Source organism: Sinocyclocheilus grahami, unplaced genomic scaffold, assembly GCF_001515645.1.
Source record: "Sinocyclocheilus grahami isolate Dianchi unplaced genomic scaffold, SAMN03320097.WGS_v1.1 scaffold30.1, whole genome shotgun sequence".
Classification (NCBI taxonomy): Eukaryota; Metazoa; Chordata; class Actinopteri; order Cypriniformes; family Cyprinidae; genus Sinocyclocheilus; species Sinocyclocheilus grahami.
The window spans coordinates 1,249,892-1,268,482 of record NW_015505209.1 but is presented as its reverse complement, the minus strand read 5'-3'; the positions used below and the strand labels follow the sequence as shown (position 1 = coordinate 1,268,482).

The 18,591-nt window shown below is 35.6% G+C and overlaps 1 protein-coding gene across 4 annotated transcripts in view; it reads right to left on the bottom strand.

Moving 5' to 3' along the window:
• kiaa1549la (KIAA1549-like a) overlaps positions 1-18,591 on the bottom strand; it is a 54,913-nt gene that overhangs the window by 20,964 nt on the left and 15,358 nt on the right. For 3 of the 4 annotated variants that reach the window (XM_016258761.1, XM_016258776.1, XM_016258770.1), the window contains exons 2-12: positions 16,246-16,596; positions 14,183-14,782; positions 12,869-12,984; positions 9,855-10,077; positions 9,495-9,628; positions 9,198-9,366; positions 7,598-7,657; positions 7,009-7,160; positions 6,365-6,536; positions 4,219-4,379; positions 3,037-3,072 (exon numbers count right to left, since the gene is read on the bottom strand). In XM_016258761.1, the coding sequence (XP_016114247.1) occupies positions 3,037-3,072; positions 4,219-4,379; positions 6,365-6,536; positions 7,009-7,160; positions 7,598-7,657; positions 9,198-9,366; positions 9,495-9,628; positions 9,855-10,077; positions 12,869-12,984; positions 14,183-14,782; positions 16,246-16,596 (2,174 nt within the window). The remainder of the gene's footprint in view (positions 1-3,036; positions 3,073-4,218; positions 4,380-6,364; positions 6,537-7,008; positions 7,161-7,597; positions 7,658-9,197; positions 9,367-9,494; positions 9,629-9,854; positions 10,078-12,868; positions 12,985-14,182; positions 14,783-16,245; positions 16,597-18,591) is intronic. The other variant, XM_016258784.1, reaches the window with a different exon arrangement.

Genomic DNA, 18,591 nt, shown 5'->3' with positions numbered 1-18,591 from the left:
TTTATTTTTTGATATCTAATATATATATATATATATATATATATATATATATATACATTAAATAGTTTAATAATTATATATTATAATTATAATTAATAAATGTAATAAATTAAATTACAATACATTTAATATCAATACATTCTGTACTGATTTATCGTGCATTACTAGCAAAAATGTTACACCAAAAAGAAACAGTAAAAGTATAAACTTCTGTGAAAAGCAGCATTTTAATTTTAGTATCATCTTCCTGAGCATTCTCTATCGGACACTGACCTTGAATAAGGTCAAATCCCACTCAAATATAATTCACATGCTCAGCTGAACTATAATTCACTTGTGCTCCCTCCGACTGTATTTGAGAGGAGCCAGAGTCTTTCTCTGGCTGACGCAGGTCGTGACAGTCCACAAACCCCTTATATAAATCTTAGTTTAATCCAAGTTCAATTTGATTTAAGCATAGAATCCAGGTTGTAAGTCTTGCACGGGATGTGAACTGTGCAAACAAGCTGGGGAACACATAAGGACTGTTCAAACACATCGACAGGTTGAAGCAAAAAGCATGCAAGCGCACACACATAGAATTGATCACGTCTGAGCCTGATGAATCATCAGTGTCAGCATCTGAAATCCTTATATGAATTTATTCTCATTCCGATCATCCAGTGAACATTCACACACCTCCTGCAATTCCCTTATGCTAACATGGAAAGCTCTTGTGTGAAACCGAACGCTTTATACACTGATCCGCAAATTACCGTGCATAAGCAAAATCATGTTCCTGAAAGGATGTCTTAATTGGACGGAGTAGGGAATGTTTTCAGATCAGAGAACACAGCTAAGAGGGAGTATGATCAAAGAGACCATTATCATAATTAGAATTGATTTGCATATTGTTTTACTTCATTACTAAAAACAATACAGTTATATACAGGGATAGTTCACTCAAAAATGCTTACCCTCACGTTTCATACCCATTTAACTTACTTTCTTCAGTGGAACACAAAAACAGAAGTTTAGCAGAATGTCAAAGCTGCTCTTTTGCATACAATTAAACTGGATGGTGATCATGTGTTGTCAAGCTCCTAAAAGGACAAAAAGCCCTATAAAAACATCATAAAAGCAGTTTATATAAATTGTGCATCACATCTTTTGAAGGCATTTGATAACTTTGCGTGAGGCACAGACTGAATTTAAGCTGTTATTCATTGAATATTTTGCTTGATAGGTTTGGTCACCATTCACTTTCATTATACGGAAAGAGCAGCTTAGACATTCTGCTAAATATTTGAGTTCTACACAACAAAGAAAGTCTCTTTTGCTCACCAAGGCTGCATTTATTTGGTCAAAAATACAGTAAAATACTGTTATTATTACAATTTAAAATAACTTTTCTATTTTCATATATTTTGAAATTGAATTTATTCGTTTGATGCAAAGCTGAATTTTCAGCATCATTACTCCAGTCTTCAATGTCACATGATCCTTTAGAAATCATTCTAATATGCTGATTTGCCGATCAATATATTTTTCTTATTATCAATGTTGAAAATGGTTTAATATTTTTTGTGGAAATTGAGATAAATTCAATCAGGATTCTTTGAGAAATAGAAAGTACAGTTAATATTTGTAACTGTAAATTACTTTACTGTCAGTTTTGATCAATTTAACGCATCCTTGCTGAATAAAAGTATTGATTTCTTTGGAAAAAATCTTAATGACCTGAAACTCTTATGTTTGCTATGAAAACGTCCCTCTACACATGAGCACATATAGCAGATCCTATAGCTCCTTCCTGTTGGGTCATTCAATGTATCCCCTTTTAGATGAAAAGTCCTTGCAATCTATTTAAACTTCACCTAATTCTGCATATATGTTACCTTGGCATATCGCTCAGCTTGGGGTGGCCTAATTTCTTAACCTGCATTTGGTCTGGATCTATTTGAAAGCCTCATAATCATGACAAAGAAATCATAATTGCAGTAATACTATGGCAATACTTAAAGGTAGGGTAAGCGATTTTCTGGTAGCCAATGTTGACATTTTTAAATCACCATAACAAACACGCCCCTACCCCAGAAGGGTCTCGCCCCTATTTTGATAGCTATGCCCCACACATACGTACGCAACGATTAGTTCTGTGTAACAAAGCAAAACCAATGTTAAACCGTGTCTACACCGGACGCGAGTGGCGCGGCGCGACAAAATACTATGGAACTCATTATAATCAGTGATGCTGTCTCCACCATAAATATATATACACATATCTATGGTCTGCACTGGATGCGGCGCGGCACGGCACGACAAATCCACGACAGAAAACTGCTGCTGCGTTCTATTCATGATGTATTGACACAAATTTCAAATGATTTTCAACGGTCGCTTTGTCGCGTTCAATGTACTAGACAGACTTTAGCTGTTGCGGCGCAGACACGGTGTTACTCACCTATCGACAAGAAACAAAGCAACCTCGGCATCCGATCACAGGCCTTCCGCTCCTTGAGTTCTCTCCAGCGCTGGAAAGCTGATCCGATATTTACACGGGTCCTACTTCTTGCCTTAAGCCTTCTTTTGTTCCACAGATGTTTTCCTCTTTTGTTTTTTATCCGCCATCTCTTCTGTCGCTCGGCTCGCTAATGTCCGTCCTGTGCACTGAACTCTCTCTCCTCCACATCATGAGTAGACACGCCCCTTACTGCTGATTGGCTACAAGTTTTTTTTTGCTAGTCAGCCCGAATCAGTTTTCTAAAGCGTTTTTGAAAAATCGCATACCCCACCTTTAAAATCCTCCCCATTCTGTTATTAGTCATCGTCCTGCAATCTCAAATGAAGGTACAAGAAAGGAGATATTTGTGCTGTGCAGATCAAAAATATTCTCAGTGCACTAGATCTTACTGAACAGTTCATCGATTACATGGAGGATAGATAACCTTCTGTTTCCCCTTCCCACTGCGGACAGATTTCCCACAAGCACAGTCAACAAGAAGGATATGTGGACTACAAACATGCAGCCAAGCCCCATGCACAAGCCAGAAATACCTGGTGGTGATAACTCCCATCTCTTCGATATGAGGTCTGGACAGGAAAAGTAGTGAAGACACAATTGGAGGGACATTTTGGTGGCGTTAAAGTGAAATGTGTCATTCTAAGGTTTAAACAGCACATCTCATGTGTCATGACAACATTGAATGTTGAGGAGCAAGCCACCAATCCAAAAGCTTACGTCCAGCAACATATTCAGATGTGTAAAAAAAAAAAAAAGGATTTTGTGATTAGTATAAAGGAAAGCAGGATTAGTTGTCAAAAGGAGATAACATCATCAGTATGACACAACAATGGGTCTCATTCCCTCATTTAAAATAATCCTGATTCATTAATATTGCAAATAAGAAAAAAACAAATCCACATATGAATCAAACTTTTGTATGGTACCATTTTCTTTTTGTGCTCATGAATGTTATTGGTTATAACAACTTAGGTTTTTATTAGAGTTATTATTTTCAATACAATACAGTTATTATTTTCTATTTGTAAACATGGATTAATACAACATTAATGTTACATTTATTAATGTAATAAATTATATATATATATATATATATATATATATATATATAAATAAATGTGTGTGTGAGAGAGATTCACAAATTTAAGTGTAATAAATTAATACATGTTTATAAATCGAAAATAATAATAAAATAAAAAAATAGAAATAATTCTATAAATCTTTATAGTTTTTATGTAACACACACACACAAATATTTAATAAATATAATTAATGTTAATTAATAATTATAACATGAAATATAATAAATATTATATATCTAGAAATGATTGGAAAATAAAATAATACATAAAATATTAATATTTAAAAATCATACATTTGTCTAAACTGTTTATTAAATTAATATATAAAATTATATTAAAATAATTTTAACTTGTTTTATTTATAAAATGGTTCTAAGCTTTTTTTATTTCAATTTTTTCAGAGAAAATAATATCTGTCATAAATTTAAATAACTATCATTTTATCTTTGTCAGTCAGAATATTAATATTGGTGTATCTCTATTCCAGTTATTAGTGAATGAGACCAATTGTCACTGGACTTTCTTATAAAGGTATGTTAAATGGATTTATTAATATGATGCTGACATAACCGTCCCCGTTTGGACAAGACAGTGATGTGTTTATTTGAAAAGTCGTGGTTTGGAAAAGCCTACCTTGGTGCGGGGATGAAAGTTGCGAAACGCGCTGGTCTTGAATACGGTTCGGTTTCTCCTGCATATGATAGCGACCGCCATAACCACCATAACCATCACCAGCGATACAGGAATCAGGACCGCCAGTATCCAGATGTTACTAGGCAGACTCTTGACCACCGCTGTTTACACACAAACACAATCACAAACATAGATTGGAAATCAATAGACTCATTCACAATGTTTGCACATGATTTCCGCCACTTGCGCCTCCAGCATACTCTCTTACAGTAATCCAACTCCCCTCTGTCTCCTACTGTCTGTGGTTAGCTCCTAATGAGCTAAATATGTCTTTCGGCTGTAGCTCTTATCTGGGAGATTAAACCCCCACTGCTGGGTCTGACTGTGTATTATTCATACAAAACTGGGGCTTTGTTCGTCTCCGGCAGACAAACTGGGCTCGACGCCCCAGTTGAGAGCTAAGTAAACTTGTGTAAACTCTCTACACCCAAATCCCCTGCGGTTTCTCTAGCGCGGTGTGAGATAGCTATAGACCTCATTTGGAAAAATAAGTCAGCATTATCAATGCTCACTTTCGTTGGTACCTTATTAAGTCAAAGTAGAATTTTCGGTTCATTTGCACAGAGTTTCACTGATAAAATATTTCACATTTTCTGCCATAAATGCAAGTGGCGCAGAATTTGATGCTAAGCTAATGGCAAGGCAAGGTTGCTAGCTAGATACTTGCCAAGCCTGAGATTTTTGGTCTCCTGAAATGGCGTCCAAAGTATACTTCAATTTTGACATGAGCACTTAGAGAATGTGTGCAGCTGAACGTAGGATTGTATATTTTATTCAATAACATGTGCAAATATAGGTGGTCAACATGCACTCCAAAAAGTTCCATCCGTGTTCAGTGTCTGCACTATTCTTTCCAGAAGTTATGACCAATAAAATTGTCGTTGTATTTGTTTAAATTAGAGTTGTGGGCATCTCTTAATTCCCTTGCCTTTTGCAGTAATTTGTTGTTGTATATTTCAATTTTTACGTGTAAACTAGGATGCATGCATACTATACGCACTATGCTTATATTAGGGCTGGGCAATAAATTGATAACAATAATTATCGCGATATAATTTTAAACCGATAAAACGATATGAAGAGTTCGATAAATGCTTGATAATGTTTATGCACCAAAAGCGGAAACGAAACAGAGCTAACGGTGCCACACGGACCGTTTATTCACTCGGATCAAAGTTTAAATGGCAGCGCAGTGCGAGCTCACTACAAACTTGAAATAAATAAAGATTTCACTTTTATTGTGATAATTATCGATATCGAGTGATTTGAAAAAAATTATCGTGATAATTTTTTGGTCATATTGCCCAGCCCTAACTTATATCCTTGAAGACGCTAAAAATTAAAGTATAATTTGGGTTTAAGTCTAGAATTTCTTTTCTGCTAATTTTATTGTCCCGATATGGAAGATTGTTTCCGCCACAAAATAACAAAAATAATAAGGTAATTATGACTTTTTTCATGATAGAAAGTCACAAATACCTTTACGTTTTTTATTCTGTGGAGGGAAAAAAATTAATTGCAAGATATAAACTAGGAATTGCAAGAAAAAGTGAGAATTGTCAGACATAAACTCGCAATTTTGAGTTTATATCATGCAATTCTGACTTTTTTTCTCATAATTGCGAGAAAAATTCCGAATTGTTAGACAAACTCAAACCTGTGGGAAAAAATCAGAATCGAGATAAAAGTTGCAATTACCATTTACATTTTTTTTCTATAGTGGAAATATGCTTTCATATCCAGCTGATTAAAACTGTACGTTTTTGCAAAAAATCATCAAATTTGAGTCATACAATGAAAGATATCACTGGTGTCAGTAGCATAAACAGTGTTTGACTGACTCGTACACTGAATTGAATAGTTCTGATTAGGGGTCAAATCACCAAACGTAGGAATGAGCATTAGCAAGCACCGCTAACATAAACTATAATGTACAAATCACTTTTGACACCTTAAACATAAACAGTAGTTCTAAATAAGATATACAGTAAACACTCACAGAAGCATAAGTTTTCCTGCATATAAAAATGAAACTAAATGATGGTTCGGAAAGAAACAGGGCTAGAGGAGTGAATTATATACATACGCTCTGCTTGAACTTGGACGAAGTAGCCCAGAGTGAGAGCCATGGTCTGAGAGTCCACCGTGTTGAGGGTCTTAGCTGCAGCAGTGCCAGTTATGGGAGAACCATCTACTTGTATGTAGTAGGTCATTTCAGCTGGGTTCTTAGGACCAGACAGCCGCCGAATGCTAACCATCTGTATGAGGAAAATACCTTGAGTTCATGTTTGATATTTCCACTATAAACTTTAGAAACGCTAAATCTTAAATTGAATTGAACATGAGGCCAATTTTCAGTTTTAAATGGGCCATACTCTACTACACATTTGTCACATTTTTCCCCCCTTGAATTCCATGTAGAATTGTCTTGCGCCAAAACACGTGTTTATATGCAAATTACCTCTTTTATGATTGGCTAACCTCTTTGCATTCAACGTGAGTAACATAGTCCCCATCCACTGTTTTAAATAATAAATAAGCTTTTTTTACAGTATGTTGCAGCCATGAACACATTTTACCACTTGCTAATTTGTTGCGGGTTCTATTGGGGGTGGGGCTTTCTTATTCTAGAGCATTTGACTGGACAAAAAACCTGTGTAGTGCAGGATGAGTCATCAAAATATTTAGTCAGGACAAGAAAAATTAGCAAAGAACAAACTGATGGCACACCTGGACGGTGTAATCGCCCACAGTCGTGGCTCTCCTGAAGCGGAGGCCGCGTCGACTGGCAACCAGAAAGAGCTCCGCCAGCCGCTGCTCCATTAGACTAGCAAAGCTCTGATAACTCCCCTCAAGAGAAGAGCTGTCAACGTCCTGAATTACTGCAGAGAGAGAGAGAACGACAGAGAGGGATGAAGCAAGGTGACAAGGAGAACATACCTTTCTTACACTTTAAGTCTAAAAAAACTGCAATTATTATAGAACTGACCTTGGTAAAAGGATTCGTTCTCCTGACAGTGATAAAAAAGGATGAATGGGGTAAAGAAGGTGGAGGAAGAGCTAGCTAAGGCAACGGAGAGAACATTGAGTGCAAAAACTTAAAGCTAGAAATAGCTTTTTCACACTCGATATTCTGATCCGATGTGATCTCAAATCAGTTGATGGAGGAAGCTAAATAATACATCAATAGCTCTCCTCAAGGAGGAAGACTGTGTTTAAAAGAAGCAGGGAAAAACATTAGCTAGACTTAATCACGTAACACACGCTGGCAAATAGCTGTCTTGGTGCTGGTTAGCAGCTGAACTGTTAAGGTAATTACCTGTGATTACCCAGTAATCTCGGGTTGCTACTGAAGTGTTAAGGTTGTGGTACTCTAGAGCTGTGAAAAGAGAGGGAAAGACAGACAGATGCTTATTAGAAGACCATTCTGGGAAAAACCGAAGTCTATCATCATTTACTCATACATTAGTAAGGATAAATGTGAATTTGTATTGTTATCCTTAGTTATTGTTAACAGTCTAATGCATAAAATAAGCTGATCAATTATTTATTTATTTTTTAAAAATGCTGTAAAATTATGCTTTTTAACATGTATATTTTACAAAATATGTTTTCTTATCCATGGCACACAGGCATTTTGTTTCAACATTCTTTGTTATATTTGTTAAAGGGGTCATATGATGTGATTTCAAGTTTTCCTTTCTCTTTGGAGTGTTACAAGCTGTTCTTGAATAGATAAGATCCTAAAGTTGCAAAGACTAAAGTCTCAAACCCAAAGAGATATTCTTTATAAAAATTAAGACTCGTCCACGCCCTCCTAAAACGCCTCGTTTAAACACGCCCCCACATGTCTACGTCACAGTGTGGGAAGATTTGCATAACACTGCCAAAATGTATACGCAAAGAAAGAAGGCGTAACTTTGATTCTCGTTGTAGTGTTGTTGCCGCCGCCGACATGTCGTGGAGACGCTGTGTGTTTCGTTGTGAAAGCAAAACTATTTTGTTTGGTCTTCCAAAAGAGGACACAATTAGAAATCAGTGGTTAAGTTGTATTTACAACACTGTTCCAGAACAGTTCAAACCAAATATTCAGATGTGTGCAACGCATTTTATGGAGGACGAGGACTGTTTCCTGGGAGAGTAGCCTACAATGCCGGTGTTCCGGTGAATTCAGTTCCCCTGTTTCCCCTTCGGCACGCATGCTGACCCTATACAGTCTATGATGCTGACAAATAATGCTGACTCACAGCCTGCAAGTACGTTTTCGTATTTAAAGGATTAATGTACAGTATGTGGAAAATAATGTGTTTTTTTAACCTTAAACCGCATAAACACATTTCATTACACCAAATACACAAAATAATGTTCTTTTTTAGCAACGTCATATGACCCCTTTAAAATTATATATTACTTAAAAAAAAAAAAAAACTTGAATAAAAAAGCGAATATTGAATGTCAACATAATATCCATTAAATACATAAATATTTATTTTAATGCGTGTCAGAAAGCTCTCGGATTTCATCAAGAATATCTTAATTTGTGTTCCGAAGATGAACGAAGGTCTTACGGGTTTGGAACGACATGAAGGTGAGTAATTAATGACAGAATTTTCATTTTTGGGTGAACTATCCCTTTAAAATGATTTTTAATGGAGTATAGCAAGTTACACAGCAGAACAAGCCAACTTTCCAAAAATGTTTCATATCAACTACCCATTCAAAAAAGGAAAATGTTATGCGTCCTTGGAAAACATCTTTTGGATCAACCAAAACTGAAGATCTCTGCCTCAAGGAAAACAAACTCATGGATTCAAACAGAAATAAACATGAACTACCATTTCAATGTGCACTAACATGCAAACATGAGCAGTGCAGCAAGTCAATGTAACATCAAGCGGTAAACACAAGCTGGAACTTACGCTCAGCGATGATCAGAGGGGGGAAGAAGAGAAAGTAGCCCACCAGCTCGGCAGTGAGCTGGTTAAGGAGACCGCTGGACACAGTACCATTCAACGGAGTGCTACTGTTCCACACAACATACACCAGAGTGACTGCCAACGAATTCCCAGTTTGATACGTGTTCAGAATCTGTTCGAAAACACAAACAAACTATAAATCCAAATCCAACAGACGAGTCCTCATAGGAACGGCGTTATCAGACCTCTGATGATAAGCCATTTATCAAACTTTATTTTCAAGTTCAATTGAAAAACTACCTCAACAGAAAGAGTCCCATAAGAGTCCTCCACTTTCTCCTGTGCCTCAGCAAACACATTTTCCAATCGTTGCTCCATCATTTGGATGAAGCCGCAAGACTTGATGTTGTCCATTGGCCCAACAAACCTGAGAACTATATGTAGGAAAACAATAAACTGTTAAACAAAAACAGAGCCCACATTCCAGTTACCAAGTTTGTCCAAAATGCAATTTCACTAACAATAAATGGCGGTGGCCTTAAGACTGGTTGGATATGTAATGCAAAAAAGGGTAAACAAAGGTGCTCAAGCATAAAACTGGTCAGATTGATCATTTCCAGTCAGATTTTCCAATAAACTTCAGTTGGAAAAGAATTGTACCCGTTTTGAGTTGCAGGTGGATGCCTAGGCTGGGCAACCATGGGGCCACAGGACTGGGGATGGCCAACACCACGGGAACATACTCTCTGATGTCATTCAGTAGCTTGTCAAAGCCATAGGAAACTAATGTGTCCATCACAACAGAGGCCACCAACACGGACTTCCCTCTCAAGACGTAGTAGCCCACAGTCACATTAGAAGGCGTGCAGATATCTCTTTCCAACTAGAAAGAACACAGATCATGTAAAATGACGGATATATGGTAATGGACATCTGACACGATGTATTTTTTTCACCAATTTTTATCAGCTCTTTGGCTAGTTCTTTTTAAATGATCCTGTGGTGTGACAAATTACATTTTAACTAGAACACTACCATTCAAAAGTCTGGGGTCAGCAAGATTTTTTTAAATTAATACTTTTATTCAGCAAGAATACATTAAATCAATCAAAAATCGAGATATTTATACACTCTAAAAAATGCTGGGTTAAATATAACCCAGCGCTGGGTTAAAAAGGGATAAATCCAGCTATTGGGTTGTTTTGACCCAGCGGTTGGGATGTTTTGAACCCAAACGCTGGGTCAAAACAACCCAATAGCTGGGTTTGTCCCTTTTTAACCCAATAGCTGGGTTTGTCCCTATTTAACCCAGCATTTTTTAGAGTGTAATGTTGCAAAAGATTTCTAGTGTAAATACATTTTTTCACAGTTTCCACAAAGATACTAAGCATATTAGAATGATTTCTGAAGGATCATGTGGACACTGAAGACTGAAAAGAAGAAGTAATGGCGGCTGAAAATTCAGCTTTGCCATCACAGAAATAAATTACATTTTAAAATGTATTAGAACAAATAATAATAATAATAATAATAATAATATGCAATAACATTATTATTATTATTATTATTAATAATAATATGCAATAATAATTGTAATAATATTTCACAACATTTCAGTTTTTATTGTATTATTGATAAAATAAATGCAGCCGGGGTGAGCTTAAGAGACTTTATTCAAAAACATAAATTACATATATAGTCTTACTTATATATTAAAATGTAAATGAATAAAAAATTACAAATTAAGTAAATGAATGAAATGAATTAATTAATAATTAAAATAATTGTATTCATAATTTTATTGATAATTGACAAATATTAAATAAATTGGTGATTATTTCTTCAACTTTCAGATTTTGTTTTGTTCTAACAAACTTTCGGTCTTAAAATATGAAAATCCATCATAAAAAAACTACTAATTATTACATTTTAAACTACAGTAATCTAAACAAATAATGACATAATTAGTTTTGATATTTACTTTGAGAGAATAATCACATTTTCCAAAATTATGAAAAAAATAATAAATATTTCTACTGTGCCATTTCCAGTCATTTTAACAAATATTTCATTGTGTGTATTAAGGACACATACAATTCTAGCTATTAAATTAGTCTTAGCAAGACAAAGGAGTCAGACGCTTTACTCCAAAAATATCATTTCCATCACAGAACGCTATGAGACACAATACATCAACTGATACGTGAAGGAAATGACACTGTGGAAAAAAACACAAAAATCTCCCATGATGCATGGATAAATTAAAATTAAACACTACTGTGTGTGTAAAAAGTGTACACAGTATCAATATCTTAACGAGTTCAAATATGCCTTGCTAAAATCATATGCTGTTTTTATTTATAGTGCTATATTCGCACAAATGCTCTTACTGGCTTTGTTTATTGTTAAGCGCTTGAGGCAAATGCTAATACAAAGCCCACATGAATAAATTTCATCATATTGAGCCAAGCTGACTGACCATCTCTCTCGTTTTACTCCAACACACACACACCCACTCTCTCTCTCTCTCTCTCTCTCTCTCTCTCTCTCTCTCTCTCTCTCTGTTCATGTGTAGATAGTGATTGTGTCGTCTCCTGCTGATCACCTCCAGGGTCTGTAATGATACAGAACCTCTGATCTGATGGACAGTTGACGAGGAGGAGGAGAAAGAGGAGGGGGAAAAAAAATCACACAGTGAGCAAAATGGACGAATATAGAGACAGATTGAGTCATTCGGTACAGAGCTTAATAGACACAGACGGTCACTCTTCAAATGCTAATAACAACCTTTTAAAGTGGTCATTCACAATTAAAGAGACAGTACACCCAAAAATTCGGTCATCATTTACTAATGCTCAAACCCATATGACTTGTATGACTAACAACTTAAACTTCAGAGAGTCATACAGGTTTGGAACGACATGAGGGTGATTAAATGATGACGGAATAAAAAATGTTAGCGAACCATTCCTTTAAATCTCTATTTAGGCAACTGAGCTCCCCTCAGCACATTGTCTCTGCTATTACCATGATATGGATTTTTTATTTGCAGCATATGAGGTACCAGTGCTGCGCTATTTTTGGACATGCCTTTCTGATGGACAGACGTGCGAATGCTCCTTAGGCTTCAAACCAAGTGTTTCATAAGACGGTCCTTTCTCAGCGCTTGAAAACAGGGAGATGTTCTACACAATCACACTCAATGAGCTGCATACTGAACATAAACAGGAAACACCTCCCACGCAGCCTCCCACCACACTGTCCTCTGCTAAACTACTATTCCCATGATGCAACAGTGATAAGGTCCCAGAGGACTGTGGTCAAAGCACTGTGCTTATTTGATTCTACTGTTTAAGGCCTATTTTACTGTGTTTCCAATGGCAACCAACTATTCTGATTAGTTCTTTTCATTATTTATTTAGAATTTCTTATTTCGTGTTGTACTTGCAATGGAAGAGAGAGAAAAGGGTTTGGATAAGCATACTACCATTTTATTATTGCTGCAGTGTATAGTCTGTACACTGTGCATACTAGTATGCTAATTCTTTTTAAATTATGCATTAAATCCTTCTGACTTCTTTCAAAAACATTGAAAAATCTTACCAATCCCAAACCTTCGAACTTTTATAACTGCGTAGCGGCTTTTGGCTCCAAACACATGCAAAACCACCAACCTGAACACGGATGTTGCTGTCGTTGAACGCTCTCTGCAGTGCCTGCGTGATACCTTTAGACAGGTCCCGTCTCATTCCAGCTTCTAGGCGATTTCGTCGCATCTGGATGGACAACACTGGGGAAAAAAATACAACACATATGAAAGTCATGATTTTCTAAGCATCTCAAAGCAGCTCAGATCCCAAGGGGGACAGCCATGCCTATAAACATGTCGGTTCACAGTGAACATATGTTGGCTTCACTGCAGTGCATATGCTGTCACTGTAGAATGTGGGAGAGGAGGAGTAAAATTACAGCATATGGTAATATTATATGCATAATAAAGCCTTTCACAAGATTAAGTAGATATGTGCATTTGTACATTGGTTTTGTCATACGGCTCTGTTGTAATGAGCTGTGCATAATTTAAATGTCAAAATGGATTTGTTACTTGAATGTGCATTTATAATTTCATAGCTGTTAACTATTTTATTTATTATTTTAAATACAACTAAAATCTCATTTCAAATACTGAAATATTTTAGTCTTGGTTAAACATCTGACTAAGTGCTTACATGCACAAAACACTGCGAACCAAAAAAATCTACTTATGTAAATAATCAATTTTTATTATTTATTTTTATGTATTATTTATGTTTTTTATTTATTTATATTTCTTTTCATAGTATAATATATCATATTCTATTCTATTAATGCCATAGCCTAAACCGATTTTTATTACAATAACAGAATCGATTATAATGACAAGTAACAAATAAAGCATATGTGTGTGTGTGTGTGTATATATATATATATATATATATATATGAGCTGAGCACAATTTAAGTGTCATAGCTTTGTTATTTAATTTTGATGTATGTATGAATGTTTATTCATCATTCCATAGCTGTTGATTATTTTTAAATTACAATTAAAATCTAATTGAAAAGACTGAAATATTTTAGGGTAGGCAAACAAATGCAACAAACCCCAAAAACATTTACACGCAAAGCAAAATTGGGGTAACTTGGAACAATAGGTGTCCTGATTGAGTTTTGCTTATAATAAAAAAAAATGTTCCTACAAACACTGTTTAGGTCTAGATATTACATTTTGCTTTATTGCCAATACTATCAGTTCAACAACATTATTTCACCGCAATCTACAATTCAACTCAATAACCTGCTAAATTTGCTGTAATGGAATGTAAACTGCGTTGATTTGCACTGATTAGTGGTGCAATTGTAACTAAATTAACTAAAATTGCCTAATTCCTTTAGCGAATTATCGCTAAAAACAGCGCAGACGTGCTAATAGAGTAAACAGGGGCTCACCTGTTTTTACCCATAATCTTTCGGTCACATTACAGGTAAAATGTGAACTGTCAGTTGGAGGGCTGCTCGGTTTAGTCGTGGTACTTCCAGAGGTAGATACAGCGGTGGTTTGACGAGGGGTTGTCGTTGTTGCTAAAGTAGTTGTGGGTGTTTTTATGGTTGTTGGTGCTACTTTTGTGGTGGTGGTGGTGGTAGTTGTTGTCGTAGTGGTTGTGGTGGCTGTCGTCGGTGGTTCCGTCTCGGTTGTTGTGGTCTGGGTGGCTGTCGTGGTCGGCACGGTGGTCGCGACCTCTTTCGCCACAACGACGACAGTGGGCGGAGTCACAGTCGTTGATGTCACAGTTAAGGGCGTGACAGTCGTGGTGGTCACTGTGGTGAGCTGCAGACTGTCGCTGGTCACAGTGTGGGAGTTGCTGCGCGCTGAAGGGCCGGATGAAGCGTTTTCAGCTCTTTCAGGAGAGGTGCCGTTAAAAGCGGAAATTGAGACCGAAGTTGTCACATTGTCAGAGAGCGCGGCATCTGTCTCTGCCACAATCATGAAAGAGGATCCCGGGGCGGTGGGAAGATCAGGGTTCCTGGGGAATTCACTAAGAGTCTCATCTGAAAGCAGAGAACGTTTGAGTGAGCCACCTCAGGAGCAGGAGGTGAGATCGAGGACACATATGAATGCTCGCTGATGGTGAAGAATGACACATAGGACATGTGAGAGAGGATGGATGTAGCTCTTGGGGATTATGCAGTAGCGGGACTTGTTGAAGTGTGTAATTTTTGCGCCACTAGTGTCATCAAACCGAATATAACTGAAGATAATGATAAATTTTCCATTGATCAGACTAACAAATTCAGTGAGAGTAAACGTTGGCGGGATAGTTGGGATGTGCAAAAATTACATACTTCAGCTTTAATGTCAACATGAAATCAAAGTTGACCCGATCAGGGTTATCAGGGTTATAATAATAAAAAAAAGAAAACATTTTATTTCAGTTGGTTGCTAAGGCAGCATTTCTCATTTAGTTTCATTTAGTATAGCTTGATGTACTAAAATAATTAAACTGCAATCAAAATATTAAAACTATACAGAAAAAAAATTCTTACAATGGCAAATCACAACAAAATTACAAAAAATTGAACACAAACTAAAATAAAAACAGAAAAAATATAAAATATATTTATTAAAAAAACATGGCAAATATAAAAAGAAAAACTGATTCAAAGTATTAATAAAAACTACAATAGTATCTCAATGATACTAAAATAACACCACTGTTCAAAAAGGGTCCATAAGGGCTGGTAATGTTCACCGTGGTTGTATTTATTTGATCAAAAATACCGTAAAAAAGTAATATTGTGAAATGTTATTACAATTTGAAAAATAAATGTTTTCTATTTTAATACATTTTAAAATATAATTTATCCCTGTGATGCAAAGCCTTTACTACAGACTTCAGTGTCACATGATCCTTCAGAAATCAATATGCTAATATGCTGATTTGCTGCTTAAGAGACATTTCTTCTTCTTATTATTATTATTATCAATGTTGAAAACAGCTGTGCTGCTTCATAATTTTGTGGAAACAGTGATTTATTTTTGTTCAGGATTCTTTAAATAAAATAAATAGAAACCTTTTTTAACATTATAAATATTTTTACTGTCATGTTTTTAAACTATTTAATCATCCTTCCTGAATAAAAGTATTAATTTCTAAAAAAATCATAGTCTAATATTTTACAATCCAATCAAATGCTGATGAAGTCCTACATTTTTTCACTTTTTACTCAGAAATATGTCACGTTGCGCAAATAAAATGGGATGTGAATGTAATTTCACGTTGACTTTAAAGATATTATTGTTGATGATGATTATTATGATAACAACAAACACAATGACCTTGAAAATGATGGTGATGATGGTGATGATGATGATGATGATGATGAACAAAGGGTGAAGAAAGGATGACGACAACATCAAATCAGCAAAGTCCCTGAAAAGAAACCTCTTTAAATACACCACTTCTTGATTTCTGTACACAGCATTGATTCAAAAGCTCACGATCTAGCAGTACCTGAGCTAGTGGTCAAGACACTGTTGATTTTATGTGCCGGGGATGGTGGATTTGGCACTCTGACGGCCAGCTCCCCAGGGGACTTTTGATTGGTGCGATTGTCACTGTTGCCGGGTGGGGAGGGCAGAGAATGCACCAGCGCCTGAGGCTGTGTCTCTGCAACCTGCATGGTCTGCACTGAGGCGAACACAGGCTGCTCCCTTGTGCTTTCTGCCCTCGCTGCTGGGGAGTGGAACTGCGAGGCGAAGTCTTCGTCCTCCAGCAGCGATGAAGAGACTGTGATGCTTGGGGCTCCGGTTGGAACCTGGGAAGGACTGAGGGGTTGTCCTGATGCCTCGAGTCTTGCTTCATCTGGTAATGAAAAAGGAGATGTTATGGTGCAAAATCATAAACATTTACTGTCTTTGTCTTATAGGAGGAAATGCACTAAAGGAAATCTAAAAGATAAGTGTATGATTTCATTTGTGGAGCCAAGATTTTAAATTCTTGACGGCATTAGAGGCAGCTGCATTAAGCTTGCAAACCTAATGACACAAACTGTTATTTAATCAGCATTAATGATAATGCGCTGTATTAAATTGCTCTCAAGGTATTTGAGAAAAAAAATGATGGGGAAACAAACCTAGCAGGCTGCCTCGCTGCCTACATAAGCTGTCTTCTAAAAGAGCATCGTGTCATGGAATATTTTAAGTGACCAATTCAACTCGATTCACTATTTCAATCGAGTTTGTCATTAGCATCTTGATAAACTAAAATCACAACACTTGTAGTAAGAATAACATTCATTTTCTTAATCAACACTTTTGGCCTTTTTTTTTTTTTTTTTTTTTACACAATACAAATATTTTAATACAAGATACATTTACTGAAAACTAAAATTAAAACTTGTTCTCAGAAAATATATTTAAAATTCAAGTAATTGTCTTGTTTAAAACACAAATCTCACTAAATTTTGTTACAGTATGTTTAAAAAAAACTGTTTGTCAATGGGGTAAGAAAAATATTTTAAACTTAATTCAAGATTATTTAAAAAACAAACAAACAAGTATTATTATCTCTATAAAAGATAAATGCATATTGTGTTAAAAACATATAAAAATGTATAGAACATGTATAGCACAAAATTTCTCTCTTCTGCCAGCCATTTTGGATGAATTTAGCTCTTATTTAATCTAGCTATTTTTTGTAAACTCGTTCATTGATGCACCTTGCTTGTTTTTTGAGATGTACATTTATAAGAAAAGCATTTTTAGTAATTATAATTATAAAACAGTAATTGTAATTGTAAATGTAAAACTAAATTGATTTAGTTTTATGCTTACAACAAGGAAACTAATTAATTGGAAATATATTCCCTGGAAACAAGTTTTACAGTAAAATGTTTAAATTCAGTTAATGTATCTTGTATTAACATTTACTGTAAAAAAGACAAAATTGCTGATTGAGATTATTATTATTAATTTTATTTATTAATTTTTTTGCCGTGCAAAAGTGTGCATGTATAGTGAAGGCAAGTAAAGAATTTTTTTATGCACTTAATTAAAGTCCCTATACATTAACATTACTCTCTTGGGTAGCTATGAACTATTTAGTTTGCTTAACGTTTCAGAAAAGAAAATCACAGCAGCCCTTCTCTCGATTGCCATCATGACTGTTGGCGAGTCGATTTGAGATGATTAATAACGTGATTAATCAACCTTTACAGCTCTTTACTTTATTTTTATCTTGGGGAACATAACGTGGCCGGAGTCATACAATATAGTGACTTGAGGACATTAATCATAAATCCTTTAGCCGGAGGACCAAATTAGAAATGTGCAGGGTTTCTTGGGTGCTGCGAGCTCTTGGTCTCTTTCTCACTCTCTTACTGTGCTCCTATTGAGCAGCCTAAAGCTTCAGTGCTTTCCTAACAGATTAATTTACTCACCCAAACACATTCTATATGAGATTAGTCACAAACAACAAACATAATATTGCAACTTACATCTGCACAAAATGTTGCAAAAGCACAAGTAAATGTGAACATTGTTACTCTACAGATAAAGATAGATAGATAGATAGATAGATAGATAGATAGATAGATAGATAGATAGATAGATAGATTATCTATATAGAGTAGAATTTTCTGAAGGGATAAATACCCAGGTTAAAAAAATACACTCTGTTTTCGCACACAAATCTTGTATTTAATATACTAAAATGATTCTTTAGTACTTCTTAAGATAAACCTAAGATCAACTAAGTGTACTCAACTGTGCTATTTTAGGACACCATGAATATGAACTAAAATGCGCTTTTAACATACTATCTCTGTATTTAAAAAAATTATTTAGTTACCACTTGTAG